The sequence below is a fragment of the Poecile atricapillus genome, chromosome 24 (genome assembly GCF_030490865.1).
Source record: "Poecile atricapillus isolate bPoeAtr1 chromosome 24, bPoeAtr1.hap1, whole genome shotgun sequence".
NCBI classification, from domain to species: Eukaryota; Metazoa; Chordata; class Aves; order Passeriformes; family Paridae; genus Poecile; species Poecile atricapillus.
In genome coordinates this window covers 267,699-282,410 of record NC_081272.1, presented here as the reverse complement: position 1 = coordinate 282,410, position 14,712 = coordinate 267,699, and the positions used below count along the sequence as shown (strand labels likewise).

Genomic DNA, 14,712 nt, shown 5'->3' with positions numbered 1-14,712 from the left:
CACTCTGAGCAGCTCCTTGCAGAGGGTCCTCGCTCTGCATCTGCCTGCGGGAGAAAGTGCCTCTGGAACCTGCGTTAGCACCGTCTGGGGGGGCTGCAGCAAACGCCTCCGACTGCCAGGATTGGCGTGGGATAATGCTTCATCCCAGCTGCTGAAGTGCCTGTGCTGGAAGAGGGGATCCACTGCAGCCCAGGGCAGGCTGGCCTGGCTTGGAGAACTGGGATCGTCTGGGGCACCGCAGGCTGGGGGTCCTTGCTGGAGGGCTGGAAGAAGGGTCTCTGAGCTCTGAGTATTTCATAGGATCAGAGAATCATGGAAGAGTTTGGCTGGGAAGGGTCCTCAAAGACCATCCCGTTTCATCCGTTCCCCCGGCGTGGGCAGGGACAGCTGGCACTGGAGCATCCCCCGGCGCGGCGGGGCTCGTCCTGCGGAGGGGACCCGGGACCCGGGCGGGGGAGGATCCCAGCCCGGCCCCTTCCATCCCCCGCCGCTGCCGGCCGTGCTCGGAGCCAAGGAAATCCCAAATCCCATCGATCCCGCACCGCGATCCCAACTTTCCCACGGCCGGGACGCGGCGGCCGGGCCCGGGAGGGGCTCGGGGGGGATCCCGGCCCGGGAGGGGCTCGGGGGGGATCCCGGCCCGGGAGGGGCTCGGGGGGGATCCCGGACCGGGAAGGGTTGGGGGTCCCGGCCCGGGAGGGGCTCGGGGGAGATCCGGGCCCGGCCCGGGAGGGGCTCGGGGGGGATCCCGGCCCGGCCCGGGAGGGGCTCGGGGGGGATCCCGGCCCGGCCCGGGAGGGGCTCGGGGGACCCGGCCCGGGAGGGGTTCGGGGGGGATCCCGGCCCGGCCCGGGAGGGGCTCGGGGGGGATCCGGACCCGGCCCGGGAGGGGCTCGGGGGACCCGGCCCGGCCCGGCCGCGCTCCGCCCCCCGCGGGGCCGGGGCGGGACCCGGGGCCGGGCGGAACCCGCGCCCAGACGTCCCGGCGGCGGCGAGCGGGGATCCGAGCGAGCGGGGAGCCGGGATCCCAGCTGCCTCCTGCCGCTCCATGGCCCCGGCCGCGGCGGCGGAGCCCAGAGCCCGCTGCCCCCGGGGCCCCGGCGGGAGGCGCACGGCTCGGCGGCCGCCGGTGAGTGCGGGGACGGGGGGCGGCGGGGGGAGCACGGACACGAGCAGCGCCCGGACCCACCCACATCCACACCGGGCACCACCGGGCACACCGAGCACCCACCGGCACCACCGGGCACCCCGGGCACACCGAGCACCCACCGGCACCACCGGGCACCCCGGGCACACCGATAACCCACCGGCACCACCGGCACCCACCGGCACCCCCCACACGTACACACTCGCATGCACAGCCAGCCCTGCACACACACTCGCTCCTGTGCAAGCCCACACGCATCTTCACACGGCCGAAACCCGGGAGCTGGGCAGAACCGCCCACTCCCAGCACTTTTTGGAATTCCTGAGGCTCCTGGTAGAGGATTGGGGCCAGGAGTAACCCCGCAGCTGATCCCCACGCAGGGTTTGATGTAGACACTGGAGAGGGAAGGGAGTGGAATTGATCCCAGTAGATCCTGGAGTTTGGGATCGGGAGGGTCTGTGCTCACACGGGGCTCAGCTTTGTGGCACGGAGGGGTCAGCGACCGCAGCCAGACCCACGACTCTGCCTCATCTCTAAGTGGGTTTGGATCCTTGCTCATGAGATCAGCCAGATATGTCTTTTGCAGGGTAAAGAGTAGTGGAGATGGGGGTTAAAAAGCTGGAGGTAAAAGTGATGCCAGCTGGGAATACAGCTGGGAACTTAATTGCTTGCAGGTGGAGTGGGATGTGGGCCTGTGGAGCTGGAGATGGGAGCTGTGTGTCTGTACCCCTGGAGAACTTGGGCCATGCCTGGGAGCAGGGAGGCAGCCCCTGGACTCCATCCCTCCCTCCCGCCTCTGTGCTGGCAGGGATTTTTCAAAGGAGCAGCAGGGAAGGTGCCAAATTCAGAAAGAGTTTGGTCCTAATTCCCTGGAAATCCCAGCCTCTCCTTCCTCTTCTCTTGGCCGTGAGGATTTGCAAGGTGCTTGGCCGCAGACTGCATCCTTGGGTGCCCCACCACCCCACACCACTTCCCAGAGGCAGGAATTCCTCCAGGAAATCCCCCTGGGACCCTCACTCCTCCCCCTCCTCCAAGGGTCGCTGTTAGAAGTCCGCTCCCCATTTAAATTTAGATGTCTGCATTATCTTGAATTTAGATTTATTAATTATTTGCATCTCGTTCCTACCAAAAAAGTTGAGCAATGCAGATGTCCTGATTTCGGCATTGGCTTGGGGGAGAAACATCACTTTGCGGGTTTTCATTGTCTCCTTAAACAATGGCCTGTCAGAAGCAGCTGGGAATTACAATCCCATCCCATCGCAGGGGTCTGACGTGTCAGAGTTAAACATCACCCAGATTGCCTGAGCCCCTCACCATGGGTGTCTGCAGCTCCTTTCCCAGCCGTGGGGATTAGTCTAATTAGCAGAGCAAATCTGGGTAAGGCAAGCTCTGGTAATTAGTAATCAGTGGGACGTTTCCACACACTTTCTTTTGCCTGAGGGGTAGAGAGGCGTTTAGAGCATGGCCCCGTATTTTCGGAGCAGGGAGGAGTTTGGAGAAGTCAAGGTGGAGCTGGAGCTACCCTGGCACTGGCAGCTCTCACTCCTCATGTCCCATTTGCCCGTCAGGACCCTCTCGCCTGGGGTCAAGAAGGGGGAAAGTAAAGGGAGAGACCCGTGTGTCCCTAAATCACCCCAGCACCATCTTTCCTTACCCTGGGTCATATTCCAGGTGAGTGCTGTGGTGGCTCCTGACGCTGTCTGGGAGCTGTGATCTGATGATGGGAAGCTGGAACGATGCTGCCCCACACCAGGGCCAGGTGTGGGGGTGGTGCCCCTGTTGACAGGCGCTTGGTGGAGGTGGTTTTGTGTTAACCTCCTTCCCTTCATATCCTGCACCTGGGAAAACTCAGGCCAAGGGCACTTCTGACCTTTGGGTTGTCCCTCGCTAGATCTTCTGTGCTGCAGCAAAGGTGGAAATCTGTCACAACCCCAGTGAGACTCCCAGTACAGGACCAGAAGGTGATTCCTGCTGGGAAGGGAATAATCCTTCCCATGCTGTGGTAATTAGCATTACTGAGGTTATATGGAAGTTTCTATGAGGGAACTTAATTAATTATGGTTGATTAATGAGTGTCCCCAGCTGAAGCTGGAGCCACAGATTTTGTCACCACATTGGGAACACGTTTGTGTCAGGTTCATACAGGGAGGTTTTATTCCTTGGGAATGGGCCCGGGGGAGGCTCCGGACTGGGAGCTGCCGGTGGGTGCTGGAGTGGAGACAGGGTTTGCTCCAGCTGGGAGACCCCTGGAAATGTCTGGCAGATCTTTCTCCTATTCCTCTCTCTGGAGACCTTTACGTGTAGCTGAGGAGGGGAACTTGAAGTGAAAGCTGGAAAAAGGAGGAGGCACTGCACAGATGGGGATATGAGGGCTCAGACCACCCCGAGAATCCAGCATGAGGGATGCACTGGGATCACTGCTGCTCCCCTGCTGGCCTTGGCTTCAGTCTCCTGCAGCCAGGATGGGAGGTGGGATGGGGGAGCTGGTGCCTGGGTACTGCTCCTGTGGTCCCCTCCTGCCCCGTGCCGGGGGCGGTGTTGGAGGTTGGGCTGAAAAGGAGCTATTTTTAAGCATCACATCTCAGCGCAGACTGTCATTCCCATTCTCCATTCCTTCCTGGTGGGTGGGAGAGCTGGGGGGCTCCAGCAGCTCGACACAGCCTCATACCCAGAAGGTCTTGGCTGCCTGGGTCCCCTTTCCTTGTGGAGAGGGATTTGGGAGAGCTTATCTACCACGGGCTTGGATGTCACAGGCTCCCCAGGGCTTGGATGAGGCAGAGGGGGCTATGCTGTGCTTGCTGGTTTGGGGTCTTGCCCATCACTGTGACCTTTAACCACACTGCAGTCTTTGCTGGCTGATTCAGCAGCAAATTGTAAAACTAGTTTATTTCCAAAATCAGGAGAGCATCTTTAAAGTCACAGTACTTGAGGCAAAGGAAAGCAGAGGTGTTTTCTCTTTGTTGGGCATTTCTTGGGTGTTCATTGCAGCGGGGGCTGCTCCTGTGCCAGCTCCCAGGGTGATGCCCTGCACAGGACCCACAGGATGGGATCCTGGCTGCAGAATGGGATCATATTCCATGGTTGGGCAGGGCAGCCTGGGATGGGACATGGCAGCAACGGGAACACTCTTCCTAGGGAGATGCTGGATTTTAATTCCTTTCAGTGTGGTGGACGCTGTCCTGCAGTGAAGCCCTTTCCAGGTGTGAGTCAAGGAAAATGAAAAGCTCCTGGAAGGATAACTGGCAAGAGAGATAAACCTGCGAGGGGAAGGCCTTCAGAGCCGCCTGCACTTGGCCCTTTCCATATGGCACTTCTGCATCTCCAGCCATCACTGAGCTGGGTGGCACCTCCTGCAGCACAGGACTGGAGTGGCACCTCCAGACACAGGTACAGCCCCTCGTCCCAAGGGAGATTTGGAGGCCAATTCTGCTTTTTGATAGCCTTTGATGCTGCAAATTCAAGCTGGCAGTGTGGTCATGGCAGGGGCAGAGCATCCCAGGGACACCCAGCGGGATGTAAGGATCCACCTGCAGGAGGCACCTTCCCCAAATTCTGCTTTCCCACCGCCCAGCTCTGCTGCTGTCAGCTGCATTGGGATCTGGTGTCAAATTTTAAGAGCATCAGTCTGCGAAGGCAGCAGGAGAGGATTGAGGTGGGAGTGTGGAGCCAGCAATGTGCCTTTGTGATGGGGGGATTAGAGAGATATTTGGGTTTATTTTAGTGTCAGGCTTATTGCGGGGATTGGGAGCTTAACCTGGCAGCAGAGCAGCGCTCATGCCGCTCCAGAACGATGTTTACAGTTCCCTGTTGTCATTCCATAGTGTCATTCATTCCTATCAGGAATTGCAACCTCCAGGCTGCTGCTGGTGAGCCACAAATGCCTCCGGGCTGGCTGGAGGTGGCCAGGGATGCCAAGGTTGGCCCCGTGCCCCAGCAGCACCCCCAGGAGCCCCGTTCCTGTGCTCTGAGCTGTGCCTGAAGCCGCTGCTCCAGTCTGGGATTATTCCACTCCCGGGAGTGTCGGCGGCTGCGGGGCGAAGGAGGGAATGGCAGCGCTGGGTTTTGTATTTTTTTTTTAGTTTCTTTTTTCTGAAAGGGTTATATAACCTTGGGGATTCTATTAATAAAAATAATGGTTTTGAACTCTGGGAACAACCAGCCCCAGCAATGAGCAAGGAAATGCTCCAAGTTCAGAACACAGCAGTGGGGAGGAATAGTAGCCCGGGATACAGAGAGGATTCCCTGCCTGCAGCCAGATTTGTGGCATCTGCCTGTCCCTCCTGCCAGCACCTCCATCCCTGTGCCCAGGGAAAAGGAGAGAAGGTGGGACGGGGATTGTTTCAGCCCCAGCGTGGTCTGCACCCTGTGGATGTGGTGTGGGTGGGCACCTCTCATCCTCCTGCAGCCATTCCCGAGCAGCCTGAGATTAACCCCAGGCTGTACCCAGTGCAGAAGTGTGGCGAGGGCAGCCTGTTGCAGCCCAGGTGAACATCACCTGGACCCAAAGCATTGCCCTGGATGGGATCCAGAGGATGCACGTGTTCCTCACAAGCAGGATTTGGAAGGTGCTCGTGGTTCTCACAGGCAGCACCCCAGCAAAGCTTGTTGTCCCATGGAATGCTCTTTGTTCCCACAGGTGGGACACCAGGGATGCTTCTGGTCCCTGTGGACTCTAATTCCATAGGGTGGGTCAGAGAGGTTAGAGGAACTGGGGTTAAAGAGACATGGCTGAGGCTCCAGAGTAAAACAGGGGGTGCTGGTGTGTGTTCAGTGTGAGTTTAGGGTCATGAGCTGTGATGTTCCCCCCAGTCAGTGTCCAAAAACTTTCTCTTGCAATGTAGGGGGGCATTCTCTTTTTAATCCCGAAGGAGCTGGCAAGCTATTTAAAGGGTTTTCTATAAAAATTAAGAGAGTTTGAAGCTAAGATGGCAATTAGAGAAAACTGAGACATAACCTAAATCAGGGCATTTGGAGGCAAAAATCCCACAGTCTTTGGGATGTGTTCAAGTGTCCAGTTGTTTCACTTTAATTCCAAAATACTCAAAACCTCATTTTTCAGGATGAACATTACTTTGGGTTTATTGTGTTTCCCCTTTTGCCATGTGGGATCATCAACTTATTTTTCAGAAAGCCTTAACACCCCGCTCAGCAGTGGCCTGGGGTTTGGTCTGGTTTGTTTGGGACTTTATTTTTTTTTTTTCCTTTGGATCTCCCTTACTTGAGTTGTCATAGCCAGACAGCCTTGTGCCAGGAACAAGCTGTCATCCTGGAACTCATATATTTAATTCCTTCCCTCTGATACTGATAACACCTTAAGATGATGAACTGGGGAAAAAATGTAGTATTTTTCTGCTGTTTGGATGCTGCTCACTAGCTCTGAGCACTTCATTCATCTTGGGGAGTGAAACTGGAGTGGTCACCCCTCTCCTGCAGGGCTCTCCTTGGGTTTGGTTTCTGGATTTGATTTGCTGAATATCCATGACTCTGTGTTGTCCAAATGCTTTTCTTGACAGTTTAAGATGCAGTGGGGGTGACAAGTCCCCTCCCACAGCATCCCTTGGCTGGGAGGCCACCCTGCAGCTCTCCCTGCTCACATCCCCTTTGGGATGTTCCTTTGGGAACAGCCTGGGCAGCATTCCCGTGCTGGCAGTGCCGGGAGACACAGGAGAGTGCAGACACCTTGTCCTGCCCATACCTCACTGCCAGCCATGGCTGGGCACACAGCACCGCGCTGCGAGGACGTGGATTCCTATCAGCATGAGCTTATTTCTATTTTTTTAAAGATGTTTTTGGTCTGGGACTTGTTCAAGGCCTGTTTTAGCTTCCCAGGGTTCCACTTACCCAGGCACAATGGTGCCAGCCCAGCTGATGCTTCCTGCCAGGCTGCTTACCCTCCGTGTTGGGCAGCAGCTTCCACACCTTTTTGCTCATCTAGGAAATAAAGTTCTGGATAAAATGACACAGCATGCAGTGTAAATCCCTGTAAATCCCTAGATGTGGAGTTTTATGTTGGTGTGTGTGTGTGTGAGTAGCATCCTAGGGTTGCGCTGAGCTGGTCAGAGGAAATAGGAGACAGCAGAAAATTGGGAAAAACACCTCTTTTAGCTTAAATTCTCCATGGATTAGTGGGTCCTGCCATCTGATATCAGAGTGGCTTGATGTTGGTTTAGGATTTTAGGTCCTGCTTGGATCATCACTCACAGGGCTCTGGGAGGTGCGGCTGTGTCAGACATTTCATTTGGGTTTCCAGGTGCCTCAGTTTCCCCAGCAGATGAATAAATCACCCCTTCCCTCACTGCTGTTGTGGCAGGCTGGGGACGGCACCTTCTGCAGGTGTCACAGGACTGGGGTGACCCAGGACAGGTCCCTTAGGCCCCGATGCCAGTGCTGGCTCTGTGCTGGGTGTGGCACAGCAGGGTCCCAGCTCTCCTTGCCTCCTGCACAGCTCAGGGGTTTATTGGGATGCGTCTGGGGGCTTTGGGAGTGTGCTTGGAACAGACTCCTCAGCCCTTCACTCCTGAGTGGGGAGAGAGAAGTGACTTGAAGAAAGAGGGGAGCAATGGGGCAGAGGAAAGCTGCTGGTCCCTGCCTGATGTGAGCTGTGTGCTCGGTGTCCTTGTGCTCCTGGCATCCCTGTGCTCCTGGCATCCCCGTGCTCCCAGTGTCCCTGGGGTGCCCGTGCTGCAGCATCCTGGGCACAAGGAGCCCCCAGCGATGCCTGCTCACCTTCCTCTTCTCCCCTCGTGCAGGAATTGCGGCTGAGCCGGAGACGATGACTGCGGAGAGCACGGAATCGAACGGGCCCGTGCGGGAACTGGAGCAGGGGGGAGCCAAGGTCCCCCCGCGGCACCGGGGCCGCCGCCTGCGGCGCAAGCCCCCGACGGAGCCCCCTCTGAAGGGGCAGCTGCGCATGCGCTCGCCAGCGGGAGCCTTCGTCATGGTGGGCATCTTGGTGGTCCTGGTGGGCATGAGCATCGCCGTGGTGGGCTACTGGCCTCACCGGGGACCTGGGGGCACCGGGGCCACTGCGGGGAACTCCAGTGCGGTGGGGGACATGAGGAGGGAAGTAGCGGCCGGACGCCACGTGCCCCACAGCGAGAAGCTGAAGCTGATCGGCCCTGTCATCATGGGCATTGGGCTCTTCATCTTCATCTGTGCCAACACGATGCTGTACGAGAACAGGGACATGGAGACCCGGCGGCTGATCCAGAAGGGGCTCTACGGCATGGCAGTGGGGCTGCCCGAGGGCACCGGCCCCAAGGACGGGCACTGCCAGCATGGGGACAGCCAGCCCTTCCCCAAGGCCAACGCTGAGTGTGTGGAGGGCTGTTACCAGGTGGACCTGTCCTGTCAGCCCGGCCCCGGCAGCAAGTGGGGCTACGGCTCTAACCGGCTGCAGAGCATGGCCGAGTTCCTGCAGCACCCAGCAGCTTCCCCCGCGGCCTCTCTGCACAGCCTCCACTCCACCGACGTCAACCTGAGCCTCCCGTGCCGCGCTGGAGCCGAGTCCCTCCTGTCCTCGGCCGTGGGGGCCTTGGCACTGCCCATCATCAAGCTCAACAACTGCTTGCTGGATGGAGCAACGCGGGGTGCCGGAGGGAGGGCCGAGAGGGGCCTTGCTGAGCATCCCCCCAAAGTACCACAGCTCTCCCCGGCTCTGCTTTCCATCAGCGCCAGCAGCGCAGCCTGTGGCCAGGATGGTGGTGCTGGTGATGGCCACGTTGTTATCAGCATGGACGATGACAGCGGTCCCAGTGCAGAGCCGCTGGTGGAGCTCAGCCCCAACGTGCACCTCCACACCCCGGGACACTCCAAATCCCTGGACCTTGGCCAGCCAGGAGTGCTTCTGGTGGCCCCCATCAAGGACCGTAAGAACCGGAGCTGGCCCCGACTGGACCACGTCAGCCTCGTGGGCTACGCCAAACTGGAAAGTACCGGCGAGTCCTCGGACCGGCTGCTGGAGCCCAGCGAGCCCCCAAGCCGGGGCGAGCCCCAGCCCAGCTCCTGGGTGGTGGGGATGGAGCACGGCACACGGGTCTGATGTCCCTTTGGGGACTGTAACGTCCCAGCCTGTTATCCCGGCCCCCAGTGCCCACCAGCCACCCCAAACCCCACATCAGGAGGGGTTTGGGGGCAGCGGTTTTAAGCCAATGCCAAGAGGAAGGTCGTGACCCTCCGTTCCTCGGGGAGGACTCGCCTAGGGGTGGGATGTCCTTCCCAGTGGATGCCCTTGGCCTTACAAGCCCTTCTCCTGGTGGCTTTTCCAGAGGAGTCCTCGCTTTGAGACCCCACACAAATTGTGGGATGGGGACATGCAGGCAGGTGAAGCCCCACCAGTCCCCACAGCACTTTATTTCAGCAGGGTTGGGGTGGGGAGATGCTTTTGGGGGTGGTGTCCCCTTGTCCAGCCTCAACCCACCGGAAAATTTGCTTGGCCAGAGCACGTAGGCCCAAGAGGGCTATTAAATATTATCTGGATGCCATGTGGTCCTGCCTTGACTCCTCCTAATGCCTGTGGGATGCTTGGGAGGGGCAGCACTTGTGGCACTCGCGTCACTTTCTGAGGCTCCTCTGTAATTTTGGGTTTACAGGACACTGAGGTTTTGTAGTTGGAAGCAAACTGTCCAGGGTCAGGGGACACCTCAGAAGAGGTGATGGCTGTGTCTGCAGCAATGCTAATTCAGAGCTTTTAGCATAACATGCCACGTGCCACCCTTCTCTTTCTGCCTGTGAGGGAAACTGAGGCACAGGCAGGTACCACAGCCGGCCCCTGGGCTGCCCCTGCCCCCAGGAAAGCTCTTCCCAGCCACTTTCCAGTCTCCCTTACTGGAGGGTCATCTGGCTCTTGTTTCTGTCAGGCCTGCAGCCAAGATGCCCTGTCAGCTTTTCGTGCCTTATTTCTGTCCCTCCTGAAGCTGCTGCAGCCAGAAAAGAAATGAGATAGGACCAAAATACCGATGGATTTGTCATTTCCCCCCAGTTGAGTCACACTCACTTAGGGTTGGGCAGCAGCTGCTGAGCACAGAGCTCACCTGGGCTCACCACAAATTCCACGGCTCAAAGGAAGGGTTTATATCAAGTGATGCTTCTTTGGGGCAAATTTGAACTCTGGGAATTGCTTCTGGCCCTTTTGGGGGCCGTGGTCCCACATGTGACCACAATGGGAATTGTGTAAAAGGTCTGAAGGCACCACGAGCCCAGAGAAATGCTGGCCCAAGACTGGCAGAGCTTTGGCAGCTACATTTGGGGGCTTTGGTCTAGGCTGGTAAAACCAAGTCATCACAACACCAGGGTAAGGAGAGAGACCTGGAGGAAGGTGAGGAGGAACAGAATTCAGCACCAGGGAGAGTTTTGTTTGAAAATTTATTGAAAAATGCAATACAAGAAGCAATACTGAACACTTAGGTCTGCCTAAATGCTATGGCAACTTTCCCTTTGATTTGCTATGAAAATCCAAAATAACAGCTCCCATCACTAGTTGATCTAGAAAGTTTTGCCAACTTTAAAAGTTCCTATTTTTATAAAGAGTGTAAATGCCTAACCTAGACAATTCACAATTGCCTTAAAAAAAATTTACAAAGCTCCTTCATCTTCTCAACTAATTTTTTTTTTTTTGTAGTTTTTTACAAGTTTCATCTCTAAGGTTGGGACACTACTACTTCTTAAGGTAATTGTACAATTAGGAAAATCAGCAAACCACAGTTTATTAAAACCAGAAATCAGTCAGTCCTTTGCTAACACATCTCTGTTGGTCAGGGATTGCTATTGGGCAACTGGAGCTGCTGTTCCAGTTTAATGGAGGAGAACAGGAGCTCCTTGCCTTCCTTTCTATAAAAACATTCATTCATATATAAATAGCTTCCATATAATGTATATTATACAATCAAGACAGTCTCTGGGTGAATTTGTGGAGTGGGAAGAGCTGGGAACATTCATATAAATAGACCTTACTTAGCTGGTTTGTCCCTAGAGCTGACACAGCACACTCAGAGCCAAGGATGTTAAATCCCAGCAGAGGTGGGAGTGGGCAGCCCCACCACGGCCTTGGCTGAGGGTGAGAGAAGCTTCTTCTGCTTTTTTTACTTGTATCTTCTTCCCAGGCTCCTGTCCAGCTCCTGGGCTCGGGCACCGCGTTGGCAGGAGCGGGGCTGGAAACCCCTGAGGTCAGACAGCAGGTGATGGCAAATGGCACAAGAGGCCATGACTTCTTTAAATCTCTCCAGGAGAAGCAAGAACTCAGCAGGGGGAAGTGTGAAGATGGAGAGCCTGCCACAATCAGCCACCCAAAATCCAGGGAAAAAATAAAAATAGGGTTATTCTAGTCTATGGGCCCTTTAACAAGGGACATCTGCAGCCACAGTGAGCACATCCTTTGGGAAAGGAAACACCTCTCCTGCCAGCAGATTTCTCACCCCAGAAATCCCCTGCTTGGGGGATTCTGTCCCACTCATCGTGCCCAAGGGAACACCCAGGGACCACATTCCCCTGAATTCTCTGACAGCCAAGTGCCTTTAAGTGCTATAGACAAACTTAATTTATCATGTTGGCTCTGCCTGGTGAAGCCCAGAAATCCTCTCAGCCACTGCTCCACGTGCCCCTTCACTCCTCAGGTGGCTGCTGCATGTGAGAAGGAAGGACTGAGTGGCGAAGAATTCAATTCCCAGAAAAAGGGCAGTGCCAGAGGGTGCCCAGCATGATGAGTGTTTAAGGCAAGCAATACCTGACTAAGTTGAGGACAGCAGAAACACAGACCCCTTCCAGGGCCCGTGTGGCAGAGTAAGGAAGGAAAGGGCTTTTCAGATATGGATAGGAAGACTTAATCTCTGCACTACAGCCCAGGACTCCCTAAACTCCCAGAGCACGATGCCCTGAGGAAGGCAGAGCATCCTGGGAGGGGGCCCAGGGCCAGCAAGGCTCAAAGAGAGCCAAAACCCAGCAGCTCCAGCAGTCTCCAATCAATACTGACAGCTTAATTAAAAATTGCACCTGAAGCTGAGAAGCTGCACCAGCCCCAGTGTAGCTCCAGAGCTGTTTGCAGTTAAACAGTGGAGTCCTTGCAGCCTGAGCTAAATCCACGGCTTCTGAAATACATTATTCAAATTTAAAACTGGAGAGCTTTTCTCTTTATTGCCATTTTCTTCCCATCCTGAGGAGCAGAGCACTCCCTGCCCTCAGCTACCACTGTACCACACTATATACATATATATATATATATGTGTGTGTGTGTAGTTATATATATAGAAAAAAATCAAATCACAACCTCTAGTGGACTAAAGTGTTCACAAGTGTCTGGGCAGACTCTTTACAGAGCTTGGTTGGTTTTTTGCTTCTTGAATCTTGAATTTAAATAGTGGAAGGACAAAGCAGGGAAGAACATTCCCATGAAGCTGAGAGAGCAGCAGTGGGAGCACACTCAGCCCCTGAAATCATGTTTTTACATCACCCCCTCTGTGCTGGGGGTCTGTAAGATCAGCCTCAAGATTCAGACAATCACCCTGATATTTCATTCCAGCAAGGGGGTCATGAAGCCAAACCCAGACCCTCAGGCCAGCGTGGAAGACAGAATGCCAACACTTCCCACGTGGTTTGGCTCTATCACAACCAGCAACACCTGATACCTCCTGAAATTCCTTGTTCAGTCTCTCCAAATACAGCTTGCAGGCCTAGGAAGGATTGTCTAAAGGAGTTTAAATTAAATGATAGTAGGATACACGCTCTGGGAAATGGGTAACGTGTTCAGCTTTAAATAGCACTGTGAGGGGAGGAAAAAAAACCAACCCATGACTTACCAAAAAAAACCCTCCCTAATTTAAAAATCATGAACACAAACAAGTGAAAAACTACGACAATGACAAGCTCAGTTCCTGTGAATGCTGCACAAGGCTACCTTAATAGCATCCAGAGTCCAAACACCTTAAACACACACTTCTAAGGGTGTTTTAATTTAATGGTATCTAGAAAACACAAACGGGTGGGGAGCACTCAGCAGAGACACACGGGAAGAAGGCGAGATGCTATCACAGTCCTCTTAAAGCTCTAAAATTCACAGTATAAGATACTTGAAGCAACTTCCAGTATTCCTTAAATCTAGTCAACTATTCCCATGTTTGCATAGGCTACACCACAAAACCCTACTGTGATCACACATCAGGGCTGGAAACCAGTGGGAGGGAGCTCAGAGCAGCCCAGGGGTTGCAGTGGGGCTGGAGCTCCCCAGAGCTACAAAAATAATCCAGAGGCAATCGGAAATGCTGCACAAAGTCTGACTCTTTAAACTGACTCTCCTGGAAGAAGGACACATGGCTTTGTGAAGGCGCATACGGATCCTGCACTGGGAATGTGCACGGATACAGCTCTGTTATCCCTGACGAGGCAGAGGGAATACAAGTTAAAACAGGGAGCCCTGGAGCCCTGCGAGGTGGGATTCTGTGTCTGAAGAGGCTTTGTGTGAGAGGGAATGCAAAATTGAAAACCTGTAAAAAATGTTCAGTACAGTTAGAAATATGGCATATTTCTGTCACAATAGATATTTAAAAAAAAACAAAACAATAAAACAAAACCCTATATCCAATAGGATCCAGTGGAGTCTGGAAAAATCCCAAGTAAAACGTCAAAAGCGCAACTCTTAATATATGATATGAATGTCTCTGAGTGTCAAGTCTGAAATCCGAGGTCTTTGTGCTCCAGGTAGTTTCTTGGTAGTTTTGCTGGGTTTCTTTTTCCTGGTGGTGGTGTAGGCAGGAATGTTTCCTAACAAGAGAGGAAGAGGAGAAGTTACAGCTACCAACAGCAGTGTGCTGGAAGAGGCAGGAAACTCAATCTCCCTGAACTGAATTCAGGTGAGTTATCACCAATGGCAAGTGAGAAGTGTCTAAAGGGGCTCCAGAAGAGCTGCAGAGGGACTCTGCACAAGGGCCTGGAGCAAAGGGACAAAGATGCCAGAGGGCAGGGTTAAGATGGGATATTGGGAAGGAATTGTTCCCTGTAAGGGTGGTGAGGTCCTGGCACAGGGTGCTCGGAGAAGCTGGGGCTGCCCCTGGGTCCCTGGAAGTGCCCAAGGCCAGGCTGGATGGGGCTTGGAGCAGCCTGGGGTAGTGGAAAGTGTCCCTACCCATGGCAAGGGTGGCACTGGATGAGCTTTATGGTCCCATCTAACCCAAACCATTCCAGGATTCTGTGATCAGTGGCATAGGGTAGGATGGGCCTTAAAGCACTGAGGCACAGCCAGAGCTCCTGGATTCCTTTAGCAGCTCCTTCCCAAACTGACAAAAAATGCAGAAAACAGGATTTCCAGGCAAGTTTGGTGTCCAGCTCGGGGGTTACTGTGCACTGATGTGGGCAGGTGATGTGGCACCTACAGCTGCTCCATGTGCTCCCAGCACAACACAGATGTTTGGGAAGGCAAAGTAGCCTCAGGGCAGGAGCTGTGTAGCTTTTAACCCATTTGGGCTCATTTCCACAGGATTAGCCTGTGTGTGACTGCCTGCCTCATCAGCCTCCATGGATCTAACAGGAACAGCCTGAGCAGGACTCGGCAGAGAACAATGATCATTTTACTTCAACTG

At 54.7% G+C, this 14,712-nt stretch overlaps 2 protein-coding genes across 23 annotated transcripts in view; one reads left to right on the top strand and one right to left on the bottom strand.

Moving 5' to 3' along the window:
• Nucleotides 1–910: 910 nt before the first annotated feature.
• On the top strand, nucleotides 911–11,722 carry TMEM200B (transmembrane protein 200B). Of its 2 annotated transcripts, none has more exons than XM_058856231.1 (2): nucleotides 911–1,129; nucleotides 7,897–11,722. In XM_058856231.1, the coding sequence occupies exon 2, from the start codon at nucleotides 7,920–7,922 to the stop codon at nucleotides 9,186–9,188; it is 1,269 nt and encodes a 422-aa protein (XP_058712214.1). In that variant the 5' UTR covers nucleotides 911–1,129; nucleotides 7,897–7,919; the 3' UTR covers nucleotides 9,189–11,722. The 2 variants fall into 2 exon arrangements, with proteins under 2 accessions (XP_058712214.1, XP_058712215.1); XM_058856232.1 differs by lacking the exon at nucleotides 911–1,129 and adding an exon at nucleotides 3,152–4,534.
• The window catches only part of EPB41 (erythrocyte membrane protein band 4.1), a 91,036-nt gene continuing 86,820 nt past the window's right edge, over nucleotides 10,497–14,712 (bottom strand). For all 21 annotated transcript variants that reach the window (XM_058856188.1, XM_058856189.1, XM_058856195.1 and 18 more), the window contains one exon: nucleotides 10,497–13,897. The gene's annotated coding sequence lies outside the window, so the exon portion shown is untranslated. The remainder of the gene's footprint in view (nucleotides 13,898–14,712) is intronic.

What these genes read in the sequence shown, in the direction of transcription:
- TMEM200B (XM_058856231.1), top strand. Translation starts at nt 7,920, where the DNA reads ATGACTGCGGAGAGCACGGAATCGAACGGGCCCGTGCGGGAACTGGAG.